Source organism: Canis lupus, chromosome 27 (genome assembly GCF_003254725.2).
Source record: "Canis lupus dingo isolate Sandy chromosome 27, ASM325472v2, whole genome shotgun sequence".
Lineage (NCBI taxonomy): Eukaryota > Metazoa > Chordata > Mammalia > Carnivora > Canidae > Canis > Canis lupus.
The window spans coordinates 42,289,012-42,309,279 of record NC_064269.1 but is presented as its reverse complement, the minus strand read 5'-3'; the positions used below and the strand labels follow the sequence as shown (position 1 = coordinate 42,309,279).

The following is a 20,268-nucleotide window of genomic DNA, read 5'->3' as shown; positions in this document are numbered from 1 at the left end:
TCAGGAATGTTCTCTACCCAAACAAGAAGTAAACCAAGAAGATACAAAATCTGGAAAACAGAGAATCCAACACAGAAAAGAATAAGAATACATAAAACAACATGGATGAATCCCCAAATTATTATGCTGGCTGAGCAAAAGAAGCTAGTCACAAAAGAGTACTTACTGTATGATTGCAGTTTCATGAAATTTTAGAAAGACAGAACTCGTCTTAAGAGATGGAAAGTGAGGGCAGCCCGGGTGGCTCAGCGGTTTAGCGCCGCCTTTGGCCCAGGGCATGATCCTGGAGTCCTGGGATAGAGTCCCGCGATAGAGTCCCGCATCGGGCTCCCTGCATGGAGCCTGCTTCTCCCTCTGCCTGTGTCTCTGCCTCTCTCTCTCTGTGTCTCTCATGAATAAATAAATAAAATCTTAAAAAAAAAAAAAGAGAGAGAGATGGAAAGTGATCACTGGCTGGCTGTGGTGGGGTGGGGGTTAGAGGGAAGGGACAGCAGCCAAAAGTATAACAAACTTCCTGGGCTGATGGAAATGTTTTGCATCCTTATTGTGGTGGTGGTTACATAGGGGTTTACGTCTGTTAACACTCATTGAACTTGTGGATTTAAAAGGGGTATATTTTATTACATGTCAATTACACTCCATAAAGTTGTTTTTTTTTTTTTTTTTTTTTTTTTTAAAGGAGAGAAGGGAAATCCCTAGTACAACAGTTGTGAAACAGATCTTAGGAGTAGACAGAGAACTTGAAGAAGGAAATCTCCAGGGTAAAATGGAGTTAGTAATTACTATAGACTGAATTATGTCCCCCTACAAATTCATTTGTTGAAGGCCTAACCCCCATGTTACTATATTGGAGAAAGGAGATTACAGTTAAATGACATCCTCAGGGTGGAGCCCTGATCTGATAAAACTGCTGTAGAGGACACAGCGAGAAGGGGGCCCTCTACAATCCAGAAGAGTCCCCACTAGAAGCCAGAGGCTGCCCAAACCTTGATCTTGTACTTCTCAGCCTCCCAAAGTATGAGAAAGAAATTTGTCATCTGAGCTACCCAGTCTGTAGTACTTTGTTATGGCAGCCGAGCAGCCAGACTAAGCAGTAATTTTGTATGGAATATCATACAGAGAGACTACTGGATGTGTGAGAGATAGTGGTGTAAGGTATATTAATAACTAGACACTCGCACTGCGCGCCGCCATCGCCGTCATGCTCGGCGCCGCTCTCCGCCGTGGCACCGTAGCCGCCGCCGCCGCCCGAGCCAGCCCCCAAGGCCTCCGGTACCCAGCCCCGGCCCCCAGCCCTGCCACCGCTGTCCAATCAGTTCGCTGCTACTCCCACGGGTCACACGAGACAGATGAGGAGTTTGATGCTCGCTGGGTGACATACTTCAACAAGCCAGATATTGATGCCTGGGAATTGCGTAAAGGGATGAACACACTTGTTGGCTATGATCTGGTTCCAGAACCCAAAATCATTGATGCTGCTTTACGGGCATGCAGACGGTTAAATGATTTTGCTAGTGCAGTTCGCATCCTAGAGGTTGTTAAGGACAAAGCAGGACCTCATAAGGAAATCTACCCCTATGTCATCCAGGAACTTAGACCAACTTTAAATGAACTGGGAATCTCCACTCCAGAGGAACTGGGCCTTGACAAAGTGTAAAACCCATGGATGGGCTTCTCAAGGATTTATTCATAATGCTACTTGATTGTAAACAATCACCTGGAAATACTGATGATAACATATTACCTTATTTGAACAAGTTTTCCTTTATTGAGTACCAAACCATGTAATGGTAACTTGGACTTTAATAAAAGGGAAATGAGTTTGAAAAAAAAATAATAATAATAACTAGACAAACTTTAAAAGGCAATTATCAACTCTGGGAAAACAAAAATTATTCAAGAAGAAAACTCATGATCAGGGCATACTGACTTAGCAGAGGCTAAAAACTTCCATCTAACTACACTGGGAGGATGGGGGCAAGGGAGGGAAAGGACTAAGATGGTAAGAGAGCTACATATTAGCTGTCACAAGAAGAAGGTACAATGACTAAAATGAAAAAAAACTAGAAATAGCACCAAGCTTACCATTTCAGATATGCTATGCAAGTATATTTCTTAGGAACCAGTTAAAAGAATTAAAAGCACCTGCCGAAAGAACCAAGTTCGATAAATTTAATTTTTTAAACGTCATGCACCATTTTGATTAAATTTTTATGAGACTTTAAACAAAGGAGAGGGATATGTTCAACAACAGTGCTGCAGAGAGGTCAAATAAGGACTTGAAACACCCTAGTCTACTAATCAGCAAGTCAGTCACTGCTGATACTAAAAACTACCTCAGTGGACTGGTAGAGGAAGAAGTCCTGCTGCATCATTTAAGAGCCTCCAGGGAGCAGAACTTGCCAAGCTCCAGGGGATGTCAGGGACACAGAGGGGGGCCTCCAGGAGGTCTTGGCCTGGCTGGACCTTCACATCATCACACGCAGCTCACCATCACACAGCACTGAGCAAGAGGTGGGGACTGCTAACCACAGCCCTGATCCTCCTGCTGGCCACCCTCTAATAAATTCCTCCATCATTCCACTCCCAGAAGGAAAAACTCAGGAGACTTTGACTGGATCTCTCCAGCACTCAGTAACCTCATTCCTGAAGACTAAACCAATTTGTTAAATCTGTGAAAAAGGCATAGTAATTTGTTTCTCAATAGCAAAGCAGTTGTGTGCCCAGAACAATCTGGAAAGTTTCGGTGCTCTGGGTCTTGGTTTCTACAGGCATTCAAATTCTCCTTTGGCTTCAGCCCCTGGTTTAACATTTAACAGAGGATGTGACTGTTACTCAAATAAACCAAGGGAACAACTGTGCCCAACTTCAAACCACGAAAATCTCTGCCTAGGTTAACAATGCTAGGTGGCCTCTGTGGTGGTAATCAGGGTCTCTCAGGACCCTCTTGGCCCCTGACAATTCATACTTACAGTGCCAGTCGGACTCTCAAATATTCCGATTTTGCCAGCCTCCAACACCCGATATAGCTCAGCCATGAAGTCTTTCTGGATGGAATAGGGTGTGAAGGGAAAAGGGAAATGGATATCACCAATCTCCTGGGTTTTATTAGACATGGTCCTAGGGGAAAAGATAAATAAATAAATAAATCTGGAAGTACTGGCTTGAAATCTAGAACAGTTCTTAAGAGCACTCTCAATACTAGCTATGGAATTTTTCCAAGGGTTGTACACTTTTTTTGCAAGCAGAGACCACAGTCTCCCCAAGGTGCACACCCCAGATTGTGCAATCCATCTAAAGACACTTATCTGAACTGGCTATGCAAAATGCAGCCCAGCAGAGCTCCAACACAAAAACCATCCTGCCATTTTACCTGGGATTCCTCTGCTTCTTCAACACCCTTTAATGCCTCCAGGAAAAGTATGGCAACTTCCTCTCAAGGACCTGTGCCTCTGAGGTCAGAGATGTTGCTCCCACTACCTGTGCAGCACGGTTCTGCACACATCTGCAGCATAGCCTTTGCCTGGCAAAGCCACCTCACTTAATCCTGCTGCCAAGACCTGTAGAATCATGACACATAGGCAGAGAATCACTAGCACAGTTTTTCACATGGCATACACAGGTGCACACATACATTCATATTTCATGGGAACTTTCATTTCTTAGTTCGTCCTAGCCTCCAATTCCAGTATAAAGCAGAGTCTCCTCCTAAAACTTTCCCAGCCTCAAGAAATAAGAGCTTTTCTGTCTGGCTGCACACTGGGAGAGCTCTCCTCACAGGAACTAAGCCCTGGCTGGAAGAGCTCCCCAATCCTGAGACTGACGGGGGTCGGGGGGAGAAGAGGGCTAGCTGAGGACAAAATACACTGACAAGTCCTTGAAACAGGCAGAGGGACTTTCCTCTAGAGACTCAACTGCCTCATTGTTAATACTTTGCTAAGGGCAAAAAGCAATCTTAGCCTGACCCCTATGACCCTGAGAGTTTACTTAACATATAAAAAATTCCTTTAGAAATCTCTCTTTATCTTTAAACCCCCAAGAAACATGTTGGCAATCATCCTTGGCACATGGCCCACCGACATACATCTGAAGGGTCTCATGATTCAGGTTTTATTAGATGATAATAAGTGACCTTTTCCCAATGAAATCCAGCCGCCTCAAGATCTTGGAAACCTTGCTTCCAAAATTCCTTAGAAAGGAGGCTATCCTCAAACCTCTCCCAACTCTCCTGTATATAATCAGCCACCACTTACAGGCCCAGGGCAGCCACTCTTCCTGCCCACAGATCCTATCCCCCTGCTTTAATACAACCATCATTTTGCACCAAAGACGTTTCACAAATTCTTTCTTGGTTATCAGCTCCAGGCCTCACCCTACCAAACTTTACCTATATCGCAAAACTTCAAGACCGCAGCATTTCTCTTATCAGACCAAGAGCTAAGAACTTCTCGGCTCCACATTTAATTCTTTTCCTCCCCCTCTTCTGAACCAAATTTCTCTGAGGCAGCTTCTCTATACCCTTTCTTCCTTTAGTTTTTTTTTTTTTTTTTTTTTTTTTTTAATCTTTAAGTAGGCTCCATGTAAAACGTGGGGCTTGAACTCATGACCCTGAGATCAAGAGTCACATGCTCTATAGACTGAGCCAGCCAGGCACCCAACCCTTTCTTCCTTTCATCATTTGGTGGATTGACTCTTCTACGGGGGTTCCCACACTCTCTTTGGAAGTCACTGCCCCAAACTATTTGGCAGGCCCATCTCTTCCAAGAATAAGTACTAATCAGCTTTGCTCAGTGGCAGTATCGTAGCCAATGAGGTTTATCCAAGGTGCAATTATTGCTAAAAGAATAAGTACTAATCAATCTGAAATCCACTTCCCATCTTGCTACATGACTGGCCTCATTAACACCAGTGACAGTGTCAATACAATTATGAAGGGAAAGGGAGTCCCCATGATGGTCTTCCAGTTATAGTTTAGGGGCACCTAAGAGGACTGGAGATTAAAGAACTACAAGAAGGAGAACTCTTAAAAACCAGGACCATTAGGGGCACCTTCGTGGCTCAGTGGTTGAGTGTCTCTGCCTTTGGCTCAGGTCATGATCCTGGAGTCTTGGGATCAAGTCCCACCTCTGGTTCCCTGCAGGGAATCTACTTCTCTCTCTGCCTATGTCTCTGCCTCTCTTTCCATGAATAAATAAAATCTTAAAAAACAAAAACAAAAACAAAAAACAGACCATTCAATACTAAGAAGGAGGCACATAATCAAAAAACCATTCAAACAGGAAGAAAAGAAAAAGGTATCCAACAAATTTTGATCATAAAGTTGTGTGTTAAACACTCCACAGGCCTTTTCACTATTATTATCCCAGTTAACCTGTACAACACTATAGGAATACAGTTGTCGGGTATTCACATTTTCAGACATTAAATAATTTTCAGAGGCAGAGTTAACAGGAGGAAAAACAGGGATCCAAACCAAGGTCCATATGGTTCTCTTTGAGTCAGTCATCTGGCAAGAGATAATCACATAAGTAAAAAGCAGATCTAGTGAAAATATACATATTGAGAAATTTTGTGAAATCTGCGAAGCCACTGACAGAGTGGGATTTCTTGCAGACTAGAACTTACAAAGTAATCCGGCCTCTACGAGCGTGCCAAGAATTTCCCCAGCAAGTAAGTACCCACAGATCGCCCTTCTGCTGTTCAGTCACATGCCAGATGGAGCCATCCGCTGATCTTCTCTGCTTACCCATAGCTTCTGCTTACCCCAAACTTCAGCTTGCACAGGGCCTCTTCAGCACCCTCTACCTTTAAGCTTCAGCTCCCACTGCAAGGGGGAAATTCTTTCCACATTTCTTAGTTTTAAAATCCCAAGAGAAAAATCTAATCAACACTGCTTCGCCTTTTAAAATAGATCACTACTCAGCCTGACCTAATCAGCTGCAACCTCATACTTGTTGCCCATCACCCTCTTCCACCCCTGCCTGGGAATCGATGGACATCACAAAAAAGTGTTTCCATATATCCTTGAATAACAGATTCACTAAGTGCCATTATGGACATCTGGTGTAACTGTTCTGACCTCTTCAAGTTGGCTATGTGGTGGACAGCCGCGACCCCACACAAGTCCTCCCTAGAATTCCTCACCAGTGCTAAGGCAACCACCATATGCTTAACAAATGAGGTAAAATACACGAAAGCCCCTCAGGTACATGCTAGTCCTGAAAGTTTGTTTTTCCTCAGTTCTCAATCATCACTCATCATTTACTTGTGTATAAACTGCTGCTACCGACTGAACTGTGTCCCCCCTCAAAATTCATGTGTTAGGGAACCCTGGGTGGCGCAGCGGTTTAGTGCCTGCCTTTGGCCCAGGGCGCGATCCTGCAGTCCCGGGATCGAGTCCTACGTCGGGCTCCCGGCATGGAGCCTGTTTCTCCCTCCTTCTCTGTCTCTGCCTCTCTCTCTATGTCTATCATAAGTAAATAAATCTTTAAAAAAAAAATTCATGTGTTAAAGGCCTAACCTCCAGTATAGATTGTATTTGAAGACAAGGTTTTTTAGTAGGAAATAGAGGTTAAATGAAGTCTTAAGAGTAGGGTCCTAATCCTTATAAGGACTGGTAGCCCTAGAAGAAGAGGAAAGAGGGAGCTCTCCTTCCACACAATGTGAGGATGAGGAAGGAGGGGGCCGCCTGCAAGTCAGGAATAGAGCTCTCACCAGGAACCAACTATGCCAGCACCTTCCACTTCCCAGACTCTGCAGCTGGGAGCAAATGAAGTTGTGAAGCCCCCAGTCTACGGTACTTGTCATGGTAGCCTGAGACAACTTCTTTCCGGGTACTATTGTGCTCTTACGGTCCTAAGATACTTCAACTTCACACACTTGGGAGACAACACAGCCCGAAAAGAAGAAGACCTTTCCCACCCCTGCTGCTAACCCAGAGCCACAGCTTGGTCTCGGTGTACAACTGCAACGCTCCAAAACCTGGAGGGAGCCTGGCCCCAGCCCGCACATTCTCACCTTCCTGGGGCCTCTGTCTCCCGGCCAGCTCCACCCTCGGAGCTCTCACGCTACGTAAGAACCTGCCATTAGGATTTATTCCCACCAACCTAGTGGACACCTCCTCCACCAACCTAGTCAATTCTATTCAACCCAGTCCTCTAGGCTGAACCCTACTCTACCTTGATTCCCTAATGGACAGCAGAGCAGAGTCATTCACAGTATGGGAACTGGACTCGGGTGCCCAACTCTGGAATCCCAGCTCACGTTAACAGCCCTAAGCCTCAGCCTCCGCAGCTGTAAAGACGACACAGATACCAGCACCAGAGCGTCGCAGAGACCACCACCTAACGTAATTTATGAAGAGCGCTTAGCACAGGCGGTCCCGCCCCAGCGCAGCTCCGGGGCGCGGCAGGTCCCACGGCACGGCCTGCCCTTCCCCCCACAGGTTCCCAGCGCGTCAGGAACACACGGGCCCCGCCGGGCCCCGCCCCCGCCCCCGCCCCCCCCCCCGGGCCAGGGCGCTTTCCCGCTCCCCGCTCGCCCTGCCCCCGCACAGCAGCCCGCCGCGCGCGCTCCCCCCGGCGTGCGCCCGCTGCCCTCGCTTCGCCTCGTCCTCACGCGGCACCGCGCTCACCTCCTCGCCGCCGGGACTGCGGTGCCGAGGCCAGGCCGACGAGGCGTCCGAGGAGCACAGCTCGCCCAGTTTGAAATCGGGGCGCGCCTCCGTAGACGTCGGCCCGGGGAGGAGCGTGCTGCGTCGCCACGCCCCGCGCCCCCGCGCCCCCGCGCCTGCGCACTCCGGAGCGCGGAGGGCCCGCCCCTGCGCGCCTGACCTCCCGCCGCGGGGTCGGGGCTGGGCGTTGCTTCTGCGGCGTAGAACCCTGGTGGTTGGCGGACCCTGAGAGCTGGGGTCAGGTTCTGCGCGTTCTCCGTCTGGCCTCCTGCCGGGTGCCCGGTGTTTCAGGGATCCTCCTGCGATTGGCGCCAGATGTACTGAGCGCAGCAGTTGCTCGACTTAATCAAATTGGCCAATATTGACCAAGCACCCAAAGGACGAGATGCTGTAGCCGAGAATCGGGAAGTCCGGATTCCGGTCCTGGCTCTTGTCCGTGTTGTGCCCAAGACTGCGAATCCGAGAAACCACCAAGGAGCCGACTCCGATGCAAGTACACGAGGGTTTATTTACAAGCTCGAGCTTGGGTCCAAGTGCACCCGACACAGCGGAGCAGGGGCTTGGACCCCGAGGTGGGTTACAGCTGGGTTTTTTATGGCCTGGTCTAGGGGATCTTCAGAAGGGGTGGAGGAATTTTTTCCATTCCTATATGGGGGAAAGGGTGGGGGAGTTTCTTAAGATCTGATATGGGATTCCCTGCCGAGGACATTCTGCAGTTTTTCCTGTGAAGTTCAGCTCTTATTCCCAGGGACCTAAAATGGCTGTACTTGTGCTAATGCTAAACTTGAGGTGGAATGGCCTTAATTTTTCTCGGCCTCCACGTCAGGCCTTCTGAATGAACCTCAGTTATTTTACTTCACCTCTAAATGGATGGCATGTGCCCTGCCCACCTCGACAGGTTTGTACAGGGTCTTGGATATCGTGAAATCGGGTAAATTAAAGCACTCTAGAAGAGGAGTTTAGATTGCTGTTCCTACTGAGTGCCAGGTACTACCCTGAGGGGATTAAGGAAGATACCGCACCAGCCCTGACAGCAGGGAGAACACCTTCTAGTTGGTAGAACAAACATGTCACCTTCACCTCTCTGGACTTGGGTTCTCCTTCATGAAGTGTGGGGAATAAGACTCTATATGATCCCTACCAACTTTCTGAAAGTATGTCCAGTGCGTGTTTTTCCAACCAAACTGAACTCACTCCTGACACTATGTGGAGATAGCATTAGATCCTACAGGTCAAGGGCTCAGTCCTACAACACTGCTCTTGCCCCCACTTCAGACACTGATTGCAGGCGTAGGTTGTTACCTGTGCTTCTGACCCACCAGGCAGTAGATGATGGGGCGGTCCCATGACCTGCCCCCCACCTGCCGTAGGACTAATTTGCTGCAGAGGCTCACAGAACTTGGGGAAACTTTTTGCTTACTAGATCGCTGGTTTATTATAAAAAGCTAAAACTCGGGGACAGAGGAGAAAGATGCATAGGGCAAGGTATGTGGAAAGCTTCCATACCTTCTCTAGCTGTGCCACTGTCCCAGGACCTACATGCATTCACCAACTTAGAAGATCTCTGAACCCACTGCTTTTGGGGTTGTATGGAGGTTTTATTATACAGACATGTTGAGTAAATCATTAGTTCCATTTCCAGGCCCTCAGGACTAAAGTTACAAACTTCTAATCTCCTGGTTGGTTACCCTGGCAACCAACCCACTTTGATTCCCTATTCCCATCCCTCTCTTACCTAGGGGCCTTTCAAAATCACTACATTAACATAAACACCTTCATGGGTCTTCTCGGGAAATTCCATGGATTTTAGGGTTTTGTGCTAGGAATGAGGACAATTATCAAATATATATTTATTGCCACAATATCACAGAATGATTCTAAGAAATGAGAAAGAAGGCATTTTATACTAAGTGCTCCCCCTGGAATGACATAGGTAATTGGTGTGATTTCCTGGGAGGATCAAAGGATGGGAGGGATAGTTTGCTGGAATTTGAAGGAAAGGCTTTCAGGGAGAGGAAGCCAGTGTTAAAAATTGCATAAAAACTTGGGGGTAGGAGTTTATAAAAGGTGATTCCAGGGTCAGTTTTTTACAGTACAGCTTGGAGATGGTAAGAAAGTAACTACCCACCACTGCCTTGTAATGTGGCCCACCAAAATCCCAAAAAGGTCTCTGATGCCTTGGTTTTAACTTTAAAGTTGATGTAAATGTTGCATTCTACTCTACAGCACGTTTTAGGGGGGGGGGGGAAATTTTAGAGTAACTGTCATCTGGTAAACTTGACATTTAGTGATAATGTTCACTAGGTTTTGGCCCTACTGTTTCAAAGGTCTCCTTCCTCCTCCACACAAACACTCCTAAGGTATGAAACTTCTAAGAAGCACCATTGAAGGAATAGAAGAGGATAAGACATGAAGGTAAGTCAGGGTCTGGTTGTAGAAGACTTTAAACAGCAAGATAATACGTTTAGATGTTACACTTGTTAAAAACAAAACAAAATAAAGTTCTACCTAGTAAGTTTGAAGATCTAATTGGCTTTTTTAAACAATTCCTGAATCCCGCAGCATCCCATCTAGGAAGCAGAGAGGAGCTCCACTGAGTTAAACAAAAGAAAGGTTTTTTTAAAAACAAAGAAGGCATTAAAAAAAGAAAAGGAATTGTTTAGGCAAGGTTGCCCCCTCCCCCAAAGGGATCAGAAGAGGTCTATCAGTAAATTTCCTAGTCATTGATTTGCAAATTCCCTGTTGACTGATTAAAGGTTAAATTCCTGGAGATTCAAACTGCAGTTAGGTTAGGTATTGATTATTGGTTTACCGATTTGGCCTTAAGTGACTGCACTTCGGTCTCGTGGTTTCCTTTTAACTTACTGTAAGCAATTTGCAAGTCACTGAAATGTTTTTGACCGGAGGGGTGAAATTGAAAAAGCAATGTCTTGGAAATACTCAGCTGAAAGCAATGCAATGTAATAGTGATGCCAGAAGGCCAGGTCCCAGGACTCAGGGGAGGCGGGGTGGGGGTGGGGGTGTCTTGCTGGACCAGCCAAGCAGGCCCCTGGCTGTGCGCAGGCTAGAAATCAAATGTGAACCAAGCAGGAGGTGAAAGCAGAGTTTCTTGGAGGCATTGAAAGAGTACAGGTACAGACAGTGTCTGGGAGACTCAGAAAGTAAAGGAGAAAGTCTTGTCTATGTTTGGGGTCTTGGGTTTTTATTGAGGAGGGTGGTTTAGGATACGTGTCCTCTCAGGCGTCCAGGAACCAGTCAGAACAAAGATGAGGGCCCAGGTGTTACTAAGTGGAGCCAGGGGGTCTTGGTGTCAAGACATCTAGCCTCTAAGGTCTGGAACACACATAGGGTGGCTTCTTCCAGTCATGCACACCTGGTCCTTCCTTAATTGTTAATTATTCTAAAGAAATCATTAACTCGGGCAGCCCCGGTGGCACAGCGGTTTAGTGCTGCCTGCAGCCCGGGGTGTGATCCTGGAGACCCAGGATCGAGTCCCACATGGGGCTCCCCGCATGGCGCCTGCTTCTCCCTCTGCCTGTGTCTCTCTCTGCCTCTCTGTCTCTCTCTCTGAATAAATAAATAAATAAATCTTAAAAAAAAAAGAAAGAAAAATCATTAACTCCTTGTCCCTTACAAAGGGAGGCTCTACATTATTTGCACTAGGAGGCATGTATAAAGTGGGGGTGCAGGTCCTAGCAAGGATAGAAGCAGAAGAAGTAAAAAGCAGATTTTTATGATGAAGTCCTTCAGTTTCTCTTTCTCAGAGTGTTTTAGAGAAGAGAGACCAGGGGCAGCCCCAGTGGCGCAGCAGTTTGGCGCTGCCTGCAGCCTGGGGTATGATCCTGGTCCCTGCATGGAGCCTGCTTCTCCCTCTGTCTGTGTCTCTGTCTCTCTCTCTCTCTGAATAAATTTTTAAAAAATCCTTAAAAATAAATAAATAGAGAAGAGAGACCAGAAGCAAGCAAACAAGCCAGGTTATGCAATCAACCTGACCATGCCCTAGGGATGTGGACTTCAAGAGTGGGAGCAATAGGAATTGGAGAGGATGAAACAGTTACTACTAGGCTATAAACCGGCAAGTGACCCTCTATCTATCCCCTCCCCCGCAATGGATCTTATGTAAGATTGACACTTCTAATAGTAGACCCTGGGCTTTGTCCCAAGGATAAAATCAGGACTGTTAGGCATGTGTGGACCACCCCTGCAAGTCTTATTAAAGAGACTCAGGCGATGCCATTCATTGAATTAACCCAAAAGACCTTAACAAACTCCTCATAAAGCTCAAGGCCAGGGAGAAAAAACTTTCTGGTCATGTACAAATGTGCTTTCTATAACTCAACAGTGAGAGCTAATGCGATTTGATGTCAGGGTCCAGGAGCAAACGGTCATGAAAGAACTCTTGAGACATTTTCGGCGCAAAAAAAAGGTTTTATTTAAGTATCGTGTCGGGACCTCTGTGCAGAAGGACCTGCACTGGGATTGTGAAGAGCAATGGATTTGATACTTCTAAATTGAGGGATGGGTGGGTAGAGACCAAGGAAGTCTCCAAAAGAATTTTCATATGTTAAAGAAGACTTTAAAGGATCCTGGAAGCCTAGCTATTGTCAAGCTAAGGTGGTTTTTTTCCTCTAGCAAGGCTTTAACAGGTAAATTGGGAGTTCCTGGAGGAATGTATTATTCTGCCTGTCTCAAGGATTTATCAGTGGGATGCAGTTTAGAAAGAAATTTAATTTTACCCAAATTCCTTTTGCCTTTGTTCTCCACATCAAGAGCTACTTAGCCCCATTATATATTCTTCTTTGCCTCTGCTGCTAATAATCTCAAAACTAAATATATGTTGTTTTAGTTTTTCATTACCCAGGGTTTTTTTTTTTTAAGATTTATTTATTTGAGAGAGTGCGCATGCTCACGCGCGCGTGTGGAGGAGCAACAGAGGAAGAGGGAGAGAGAATCTCAATCAGACTTCCTGCTGAGTGCCAAGCCTGCCAGCAGGCAGCCTCGATCTCATGACCCATCAGATCAAGACCCAAGCTGAAACCAAGAGTCAGATGCTTGACTGAGCCACCCACGTGCCCTTCATTGGCCAGTGTTTTTTTTTTTTTTTAAGATTTTATTTATTTATTCATGAGAGACAAAGAGAGGAGAGACAGAGACAGAGACAGAGAGACACAGGCAGAGGGAGAAGCAGGTTCCATGCAGGGAGCCTGATGTGGGACTTGATCCCAGGTCTCCAGGATCACACCCCAGGCTGCAGGCAGCGCTAAACTGCTGCGCCACCGGGGCTGCCCTGGCCAGTGTTTTTTGACAGTTTTTTTTTAATTACTGTTTTCATTACTTCTTGATAATTTTAAGTACATGCTCTAGTAAAGTCAGACCATCTGGGTTCAGATCCCTACTCCACTATTAACAACCTTGGTGACCTTCCTTGGTCAACTGTTTAAAACCTCTGGGCCTCAGTTTTCTCAGTTATAAAATGGAGATAATCGCAGGACCAATCTTACAGGATTCTTGTGAGACAAATGAGATCATCTTGGTACATTGAGGTCTTAGCTCCTGGCATGCCATATTATGAAAGCTCAACAAAGGTTAGCAAGTACTATTATTAATTGAGTTTGGTTTTAGCATTCTTATGCTTTTATTATATAGTTTGGTTTTAGCATTCCTTTTTTTTTTTTTTTTTAAGACTTTATTTATTCATGAGAGACGCAGAGAGAGAGAGAGAGAGGCAGAGACACAAGTAGAGAGAGAAGCAGGCTCCATGCAGGGAGCCCAATGTGGGACTCGATCCTGGGACTCCGGGATCATACCCTGGGCCGAAGGTAGGCACTTAACTGCTGAGCCACGCAGGCGTCCCTGGTTTTAGCATTACTATACTTTTATTATAAGTTTCCTTAGATCGCCTTTAGAAATAGCTGTGATATAAATTGAACAATAAATAAAATATAATAATAAATAAACCTGGGTCCTACCTGGGAATCAGATTTTGAGATTTAGGCCTTTGGCAATCAGAAGAACAGAAATAAGGTCAGGAAGTATAATGCATTTTGAAGGGAGATAGGAATATTCTATCTTTGAGATATTTGAAGTTATATGGTTTGACTGGATACACTTTGTTACATGCTATAAGCAGGACTAGGGCCTCTCAAAAGCATCATTTTTCCAGGGTATAGACTGGCCATGACAGTCATCCATTCAATAAATACCAACTGAGCATCAGTAGAGAAGCTGAATTACCTTAGTAAACTCAATACCAGACTACAAATGCATGATCACTAAATTTGCAGCCCTGCCAATCAATTCATTTATAAAGGAGCCATTTCCAGTGAATAGAATAATTTATCTCTTGCTATTTGGAAAGCCAATGTGAATTGGAGGATTACTTGGTAAGCATAGAATCAGAACAAGGAAAACATAAGCATTTGAGTGAAATGTATTACCTAGGCACTGGGAAAGCTCCATGATATGTACCTATCATTTAAGAGAACCCCCAGAGGCACCTGGGTGGCTCAGTCCGTTAAGTGTTTAATTCTTGATTAGCTCAGGTCTTGATCTCAAGGTTGTGAGTTCAAGCCCTGTTTGGACTCCAGGCTAGGTGTGGAGGCTATTTTAAAAAAGATAGCCTCATAATACAGACTAAAGAGCACAAATCTCTAATTTATAGTTCAGTGATTTTTACATATGTATATATAGGGGAAGCTATCATAATAGAAATTATTACCACCACTCCAGAAGATTCTCTTGTGCTCTCTCCCAGGTCAAATAATAATATCTGACTTCTACTGCCATAGTTTAGTGTCACCTTTTCTTGACCATCATATAAAAGGCAGCATACCACATGTACACATTTTGTCTGGCTTCTTTGGTTGACCATTAAATCTGTGAAATTCAAAAAAATAAAAAAGATAGCCTCTTTCTCTGAAAGAGAGAAAGAATCTCCAGAAGGCAGATTGCCTCCATCCCCAAGACTCCATTTGCCTCTAGAGCCCTGGAATGGTGCAAGATGCAAACTAGTAATATTTCTCTGAGCCCCAGTATCTTTGATAACTATGTCCAGTGTGTATCTCAGTATATAGCTTTTCCTCATTAAGCCACACTTTAGTGGGCATGGGATACATTCTGTTTCCTCATATAATAGGTCAATCTCAGGGCTGCCTGGTGGCTCAGTGGGTTAAGCGTCTGCCTTTGGTTTAGGGCATGATCTCAAGGTCCTGGGATGGAGCCCTGTGTGGGCTCCCTGCTCAGCAGGGAGTCTCCTTCTCCCTCTCCTTCTGCTCCTCCCCTCACTCATGCTCTCTTTCTCTATCAAATAAATAAAATCTTTAAAAAAAAAATAGGTCTATCTCATTTGTTAGACTGAATTTATAGTATGCCCCCCCATCCCCAGTGTTTCCATGAGGTATTCAGTGGTGTTTGAAAATGGAGGACTAGCATTCAGGAAAGAGGTAGAAGCTGGGTATATGGATTTGATCATCTCTTGGTAAAAGAACTAAAGCCACTGTAAGTGATAAACTTTCTGAAGGTGTGAGCAGTTTTTTTTTTTTTTTTTTAATTTTTATTTATTTATGATAGTCACAGAGAGAGAGAGAGGCAGAGACATAGGTAGAGGGAGAAGCAGGCTCCATGCACCGGGAGCCGGACGTGGGATTCGATCCCGGGTCTCCAGGATCGCGCCCTGGGCCAAAGGCAGGCGCCAAACCGCTGCGCCACCCAGGGATCCCCGGTGTGAGCAGTTTAAAAGGAGGAGAGGGGAGGCAGTGAAATGCAAAAAATGAAGTTGGACCCTACCTTACACCATATATAAAAATTAACCTGGGGCACCTGGGTGGTTCAGTCAGTTGAGTGACCAACTCTTGATCTCAGCTCAGGTCTTGATCTCAGGGTCATGAGTTTAAGCCCCATGTTGGGCTCCATGATGGATGTGGAGCCTACTTAGAAAAAAAAAAATTAACCTAAAATGGATTTAAATGTAAAAACTAAAAGCATAAAACTATTAGAAGAATAGTTTTGGGGATTTGGTTTTGGCAATGATTTCTTGGATAGGATTCCAAAACCACAGGCAGCAAAAGTAAAGATGGATAAATTGGACAACAATAAACTTTAAAACTTCTGTATATCAAAAGACACGATCAACGGAGTAAAAAAGCCACCTATAGAATGGGAGAAAATACTGGCAAATCCTATATCTGATAAAGGGATAACATTTAGAATATGTAAAGATCTCCTACAACCCAACAATAGTAACCACAAAAACAGCCCAATTAAAAAATGCATCTGAAGACATTTCTTCGAACAAAGATATTCATATGGCCCAAAGGGCCAACAAGCACATGGAAAGATGTTCAACATCACTTGCCTCACTATCACTAGAAAAATGCAAATGAAAACTGCAATGAGGGCCGCCTGGGTGGCTCAGCGGTTAAGCGGCTGCCTTCTCTGCCCATGGCGTGATCCTGGAGTCCTGGGATCGAGTCCCACATGGGGCTCCCTGTGTGGAGCCTGCTTCTCCCTCTGCCTGTGTCTCTGCCTCTCTCTCTCTGTATCTCTCATGAATAAGTAAATAAAATCTTTAAAAAGAAAATCTTCATAGGAACATCCAGAATAACGTTTAACCAAATATGTGGGTACTATTTACATTGCCGTGTAAAAGTAACCATCATACCCTGGTAATAATGACAGCCATTTATTAAACAATTATTTCTATACCAAGTACATGGCTATCTCACTTCACTCCATAAAGCCTGTAAAATAAGTTTAAATATTCTCATTTTTAAATATGAGGCAGACAGTTTTAGAAGGATTTTATCTCAAAGGTCAAAAAATTAGGAATAGTCAAAACCATTCTGATCGTGGTTAACTTCAACGAGGTCAAATTAATCAATTTGACCAAAGTGGGAACTAGTTCTTTGGTTTTTCCAAATTTTTTGTTTTGACCTAATGTTTTTTGTTTTTAAGTAGGGCCTGAACTCATGACTTTGAGATCTAAGACCTGGGCTAAGATCAAGTGTTGGGCATGCTTAATAGGCTGAGCCACTCAGGTGCCCCGCTTTCTACATCTTTCAAACTTCTCAGAACTGAGTTCCAATAACCTAAATGTCAAGGCCTTTGAAAAAAAAAATTATTGCCCTCAGGGTGCCTGAGTGGCTCTGTTAATTGAGCATCTGACTCTTGATTTCAGCTTGGGTCATGATGTCAGGTCATGTTGGGTCATAGGATGGAACCCTGAGTCTGACTCTGCAAGGGGAGTCTGCTTCAGGATTCTCTCTCCTTCTCCTCTGCCTCTCCTCCTGCACTCACTCTGTCACTTTCTCTATTAAATATATAAATAAATCTTTTTAAAAAATTAGAATGGACTCAAAGTTATCCCAACAAGAATGTCACTCCATCACAATCCAATGCACTTTAAGTGAGAGAGATTGGGCTGGAGTTATTGCCACCCATTGTTTACACCCACCTTCTTCTGCTCCAGCCTGAAATCTGAATGTGCCATGTAGTGTATCAGGCCTGAGAATTTCATCCAACATGTGTGGAAGTGAGAGAAAAAAAGGTTGGAAACTAGGTGCCATGCGGTTCTGCTACCCTCCCTCTTATCATTTGAAACTTTACCTGAAGGAGATACTTCAGAGCTGGCCCTGTCACTCAGGTTTATTCCCAATCCCCAAAAACTGAGATGAAAGTCATCTTGTCTTAGAATGAGAAAATAAGCTTTATTGACAATGAATATGCTGATAGCCAATAATCCTGTAGGGAGATAAAGGACAAGAAACATACTGAGTCTGATAAGATCAAAACCGCCTCCTTGAGTTTAATCCAAAGTAGCCCATCTGGTTGGACTAAGGTAGGAGAGCTACTGGGAAGCAAAGTACTGACATCTGGAAAAACAAATGGAAAAGGCTTTAGTTCCAGAGTAATTAGAAGCAACTTATTTGGCAGCAGGCCCAGCTTCTGTAGGTGGACTTTCAGATGTCGGGACCTGTGACCCTGTTGACTGTTTATCTGAATTGCCTAATTTGTGTGGAATATCTTTCACCCTACCACTGTACCGGTTGCGCAATGAATTTAGAGGGCTTTGAAGCCACCTCCAGATTTTCTGATTATCATCATCTCTTTCTCGTTTGACACTCCTAAACAGTCGTTTCTTTCTTTCTGGGTTTTTTATGCCAGTGACTTTGAGGATGTTATTGCTTATCTGGCTCATCCTGGAAGTAGAGATAGACCTGAAGTTAATATATTCATCAATTTTTTTCAGAGTAGTATTGACCAAAGACTGGATAGACTCCACAGGATCATTCCTCAGATTTCCAATAGCTGAAACCAGAAAGGAGGTCAACTCAGACTCTTGATCTCCAAGGACCATCTACCCAAACCCCATTATTCTCTACCTCACAAACCAGATTATTATTATATAACTTCATTTAGAATAATCGTTGTCACTATAAAATACTTGTTTTACTCTAGAAAAATGTTTACATGGAAATAATTCTTTTAACAGGAAACAAAGAAAAATAACTTATCCTCCTGAAATAATATTATTAATATTTTTATACCAATCGAAATTTCATACCAGTATATACATTTTTAAGTAATCTCTATGCCCAATGTGGGGCTCAGACTCACAACCCCGAGGTTCAAAAGTCTCATGCTCTACTGACTGAGCCAGCCAGGCTCACCTGCAGTATTTTTTTAATACTGAATATGGACACTTTTTTTTTTTTTTTTTACAAAAATAAGATTCAGTTTTTTCTTCCCATAAAATTTTCCTCTGTACAGTATAATATCTAATCACGTGACTCTATCATAATGTCTTTGATGAGCTCTTTATTAGTGAATAATTAGGTTGTTTGCGATTTTTCACTGTTATAAACAATAATCATTAATTCATTCAGCAGTGATTATCAGGCACTAACTGTCCCCAGCCACTATGCTAGGTGCTGGGATGCAGTGGTGAACAAGATATATTCCCCACCCTCAAGAACTTAACATTCTAGGAGAGGAAAGACAAAGCAAACAAGTAAACATAAAGTACAACAAAGGAAATTTAGCAGATTATGGTGGTGAGTAACTGGAAAGGATCTCTAGATAGGCCAGTCAGAGAATGCCTGTCGGAGAAGGTGACATGTGAGCTAACATGTAGGAAGCCACATAACAGGGGCAGAAGCATTCCCAAAGGTCAGGGAGAGGGTACCTCTTCACAGTGTAGAAAGTAACCAGTGTGGCTACAGCTTCTAGTGAGGGGTGAGGTACTCTAAGCTTAGGGTAAAGAAATAGTCTGAAGCCAACTCAGTCAGGGCCTGTGTTCCTTTGTCCCAAGGGTAAGGGAACCGCAGAAAGCTAGTGAAGGGTTTTAAGCCAGGGGTGACATGATTCAGTGTACACATTTCAAAGAGAATCTGGCCTCTGTGTAGAGAGGTGTAGAGAAACAGCAGGTGTGGGGGTTGTTAAAACCATCCAGCTGGGGCTTAGATTCAGGTGGGAACAGAAGGATGGAGACAGAAAATTGCTTAGCATCCAAAAGATAAACAGGAAGAATCTTGCCTCAAAAGGGCCTTCAGGCCCACCAAAGTCTATAGCTTCGTGTTGATTTCATTTATACTTGCTTGGAACAGAACAAAGACATGGGCATCAGCTACACAACATGTGTAAATCCAGAGAAGAACCGTTTCTTGACCACAAGGCTTGTACGGCACTGGATATGGGTGTAAAATGTAACTAGAATGACTTTCTTTGAGAAAAATTTCCTCCTGTCTAGGCAATCCTAGGCAATCTTTCTTGGAGGCTGGATGGGATGAGGAAGGCAAGGTGAATTCTCTGGTATACTGAGGAGTCTATTTCATTCTAGAATACTTTCCCTAAAATACTCCAGTCGCCAGGAGGAGGGGTCTACTACCCAGTAGAGATTTCAGTTGTAAAAAACAAGAAGACAACAAAGGCACAAAATGTCAAGGTCAGAAGCCAGGGTTAGAGCCCTAAGAGGACAGATGCTGCCAGCTAGTCACTGGAGAGCAGGAGAGAGCCCGGCTACTCTCCACAGCAGCTAACAAATTCATTCTTCCTTGACCAGAGCACTAAGCACATTCCCTACCTGTCACTTTGGGCACCTTGCCCCATCTTCACCCAGAAGCCTGCATCAACTCAATGCAGAGCTTCTGTGGGACACCTCTGTGGCAAGCAGAGCACCCCACTTTACATGCATTTGTATCAGATACTTAAACAATATCCTCATGATACAGATGAAGAAACTGAAGCCCAGCAGCAGTGACTTGCCCAAGTTCACATGGCTCATTATGGAGACAGCTAGTATTGCAGACCTGGCCGGCTGACACTGGAGACCATGTTCATTACACACTGACTTGGAAGAAAGGACCCTTAAAAGTCATTTACTTCACCACTTTTTCTTCTCAAGACAAAAAGCTGTAATAAATCATAAAGGAAACAAAAATTTGTCTATCTATAGTTGTCTGCTGGGCATTTCCTCTGAAATATGAAGCCACCATTCCTTCAAAGGCAGCATATCCAGCATATTAGCTTATAGCAGGTGCCGGGAAAGGAAGGGGTCTCCAACCAGAAGGCAAGTCCCTGAGGACAAACATGTGAAGGTC

General features: G+C 44.4%; 3 protein-coding genes and 1 long non-coding RNA gene across 21 annotated transcripts in view; 2 read left to right on the top strand and 2 right to left on the bottom strand.

Annotated features, from left to right (window-relative positions):
- Positions 1-7,791, bottom strand: part of DDX11 (DEAD/H-box helicase 11) — a 35,104-nt gene extending 27,313 nt beyond the window's left edge. For both annotated transcript variants that reach the window (XM_025461786.3, XM_025461787.3), the window contains exons 1-3: positions 7,634-7,791; positions 3,374-3,560; positions 2,973-3,120 (exon numbers count right to left, since the gene is read on the bottom strand). In XM_025461786.3, the coding sequence (XP_025317571.3) occupies positions 2,973-3,116 (144 nt within the window). In that variant the 5' untranslated portion in view covers positions 3,117-3,120; positions 3,374-3,560; positions 7,634-7,791. The remainder of the gene's footprint in view (positions 1-2,972; positions 3,121-3,373; positions 3,561-7,633) is intronic.
- Positions 1,181-1,748, top strand: LOC112669019 (cytochrome c oxidase subunit 5A, mitochondrial-like). The gene has a single exon (XM_025461789.3). The coding sequence runs from the start codon at positions 1,202-1,204 to the stop codon at positions 1,655-1,657; it is 456 nt and encodes a 151-aa protein (XP_025317574.1). The 5' UTR covers positions 1,181-1,201; the 3' UTR covers positions 1,658-1,748.
- Positions 7,792-7,793: 2 nt separating the features above from the next.
- LOC112669022 (uncharacterized) overlaps positions 7,794-20,268 on the top strand; it is a 50,949-nt gene continuing 38,474 nt past the window's right edge. The window contains exon 1 of one of the 4 annotated variants that reach the window (XR_007406322.1): positions 7,794-8,244. This is a non-coding gene — a long non-coding RNA (uncharacterized LOC112669022). The remainder of the gene's footprint in view (positions 8,245-20,268) is intronic. The other 3 variants (XR_007406323.1, XR_007406321.1, XR_007406320.1) reach the window with 3 other exon arrangements.
- The window catches only part of LOC112669020 (maestro heat-like repeat-containing protein family member 1), a 72,066-nt gene continuing 68,879 nt past the window's right edge, over positions 17,082-20,268 (bottom strand). For 13 of the 14 annotated variants that reach the window (XM_025461802.3, XM_035706811.2, XM_025461790.3 and 10 more), the window contains one exon: positions 17,352-17,977. In XM_025461802.3, the coding sequence (XP_025317587.3) occupies positions 17,592-17,977 (386 nt within the window). In that variant the 3' untranslated portion in view covers positions 17,352-17,591. Of the gene's footprint in view, positions 17,978-20,268 lie in introns of all 14 variants that reach the window. The other variant, XM_025461794.3, reaches the window with a different exon arrangement.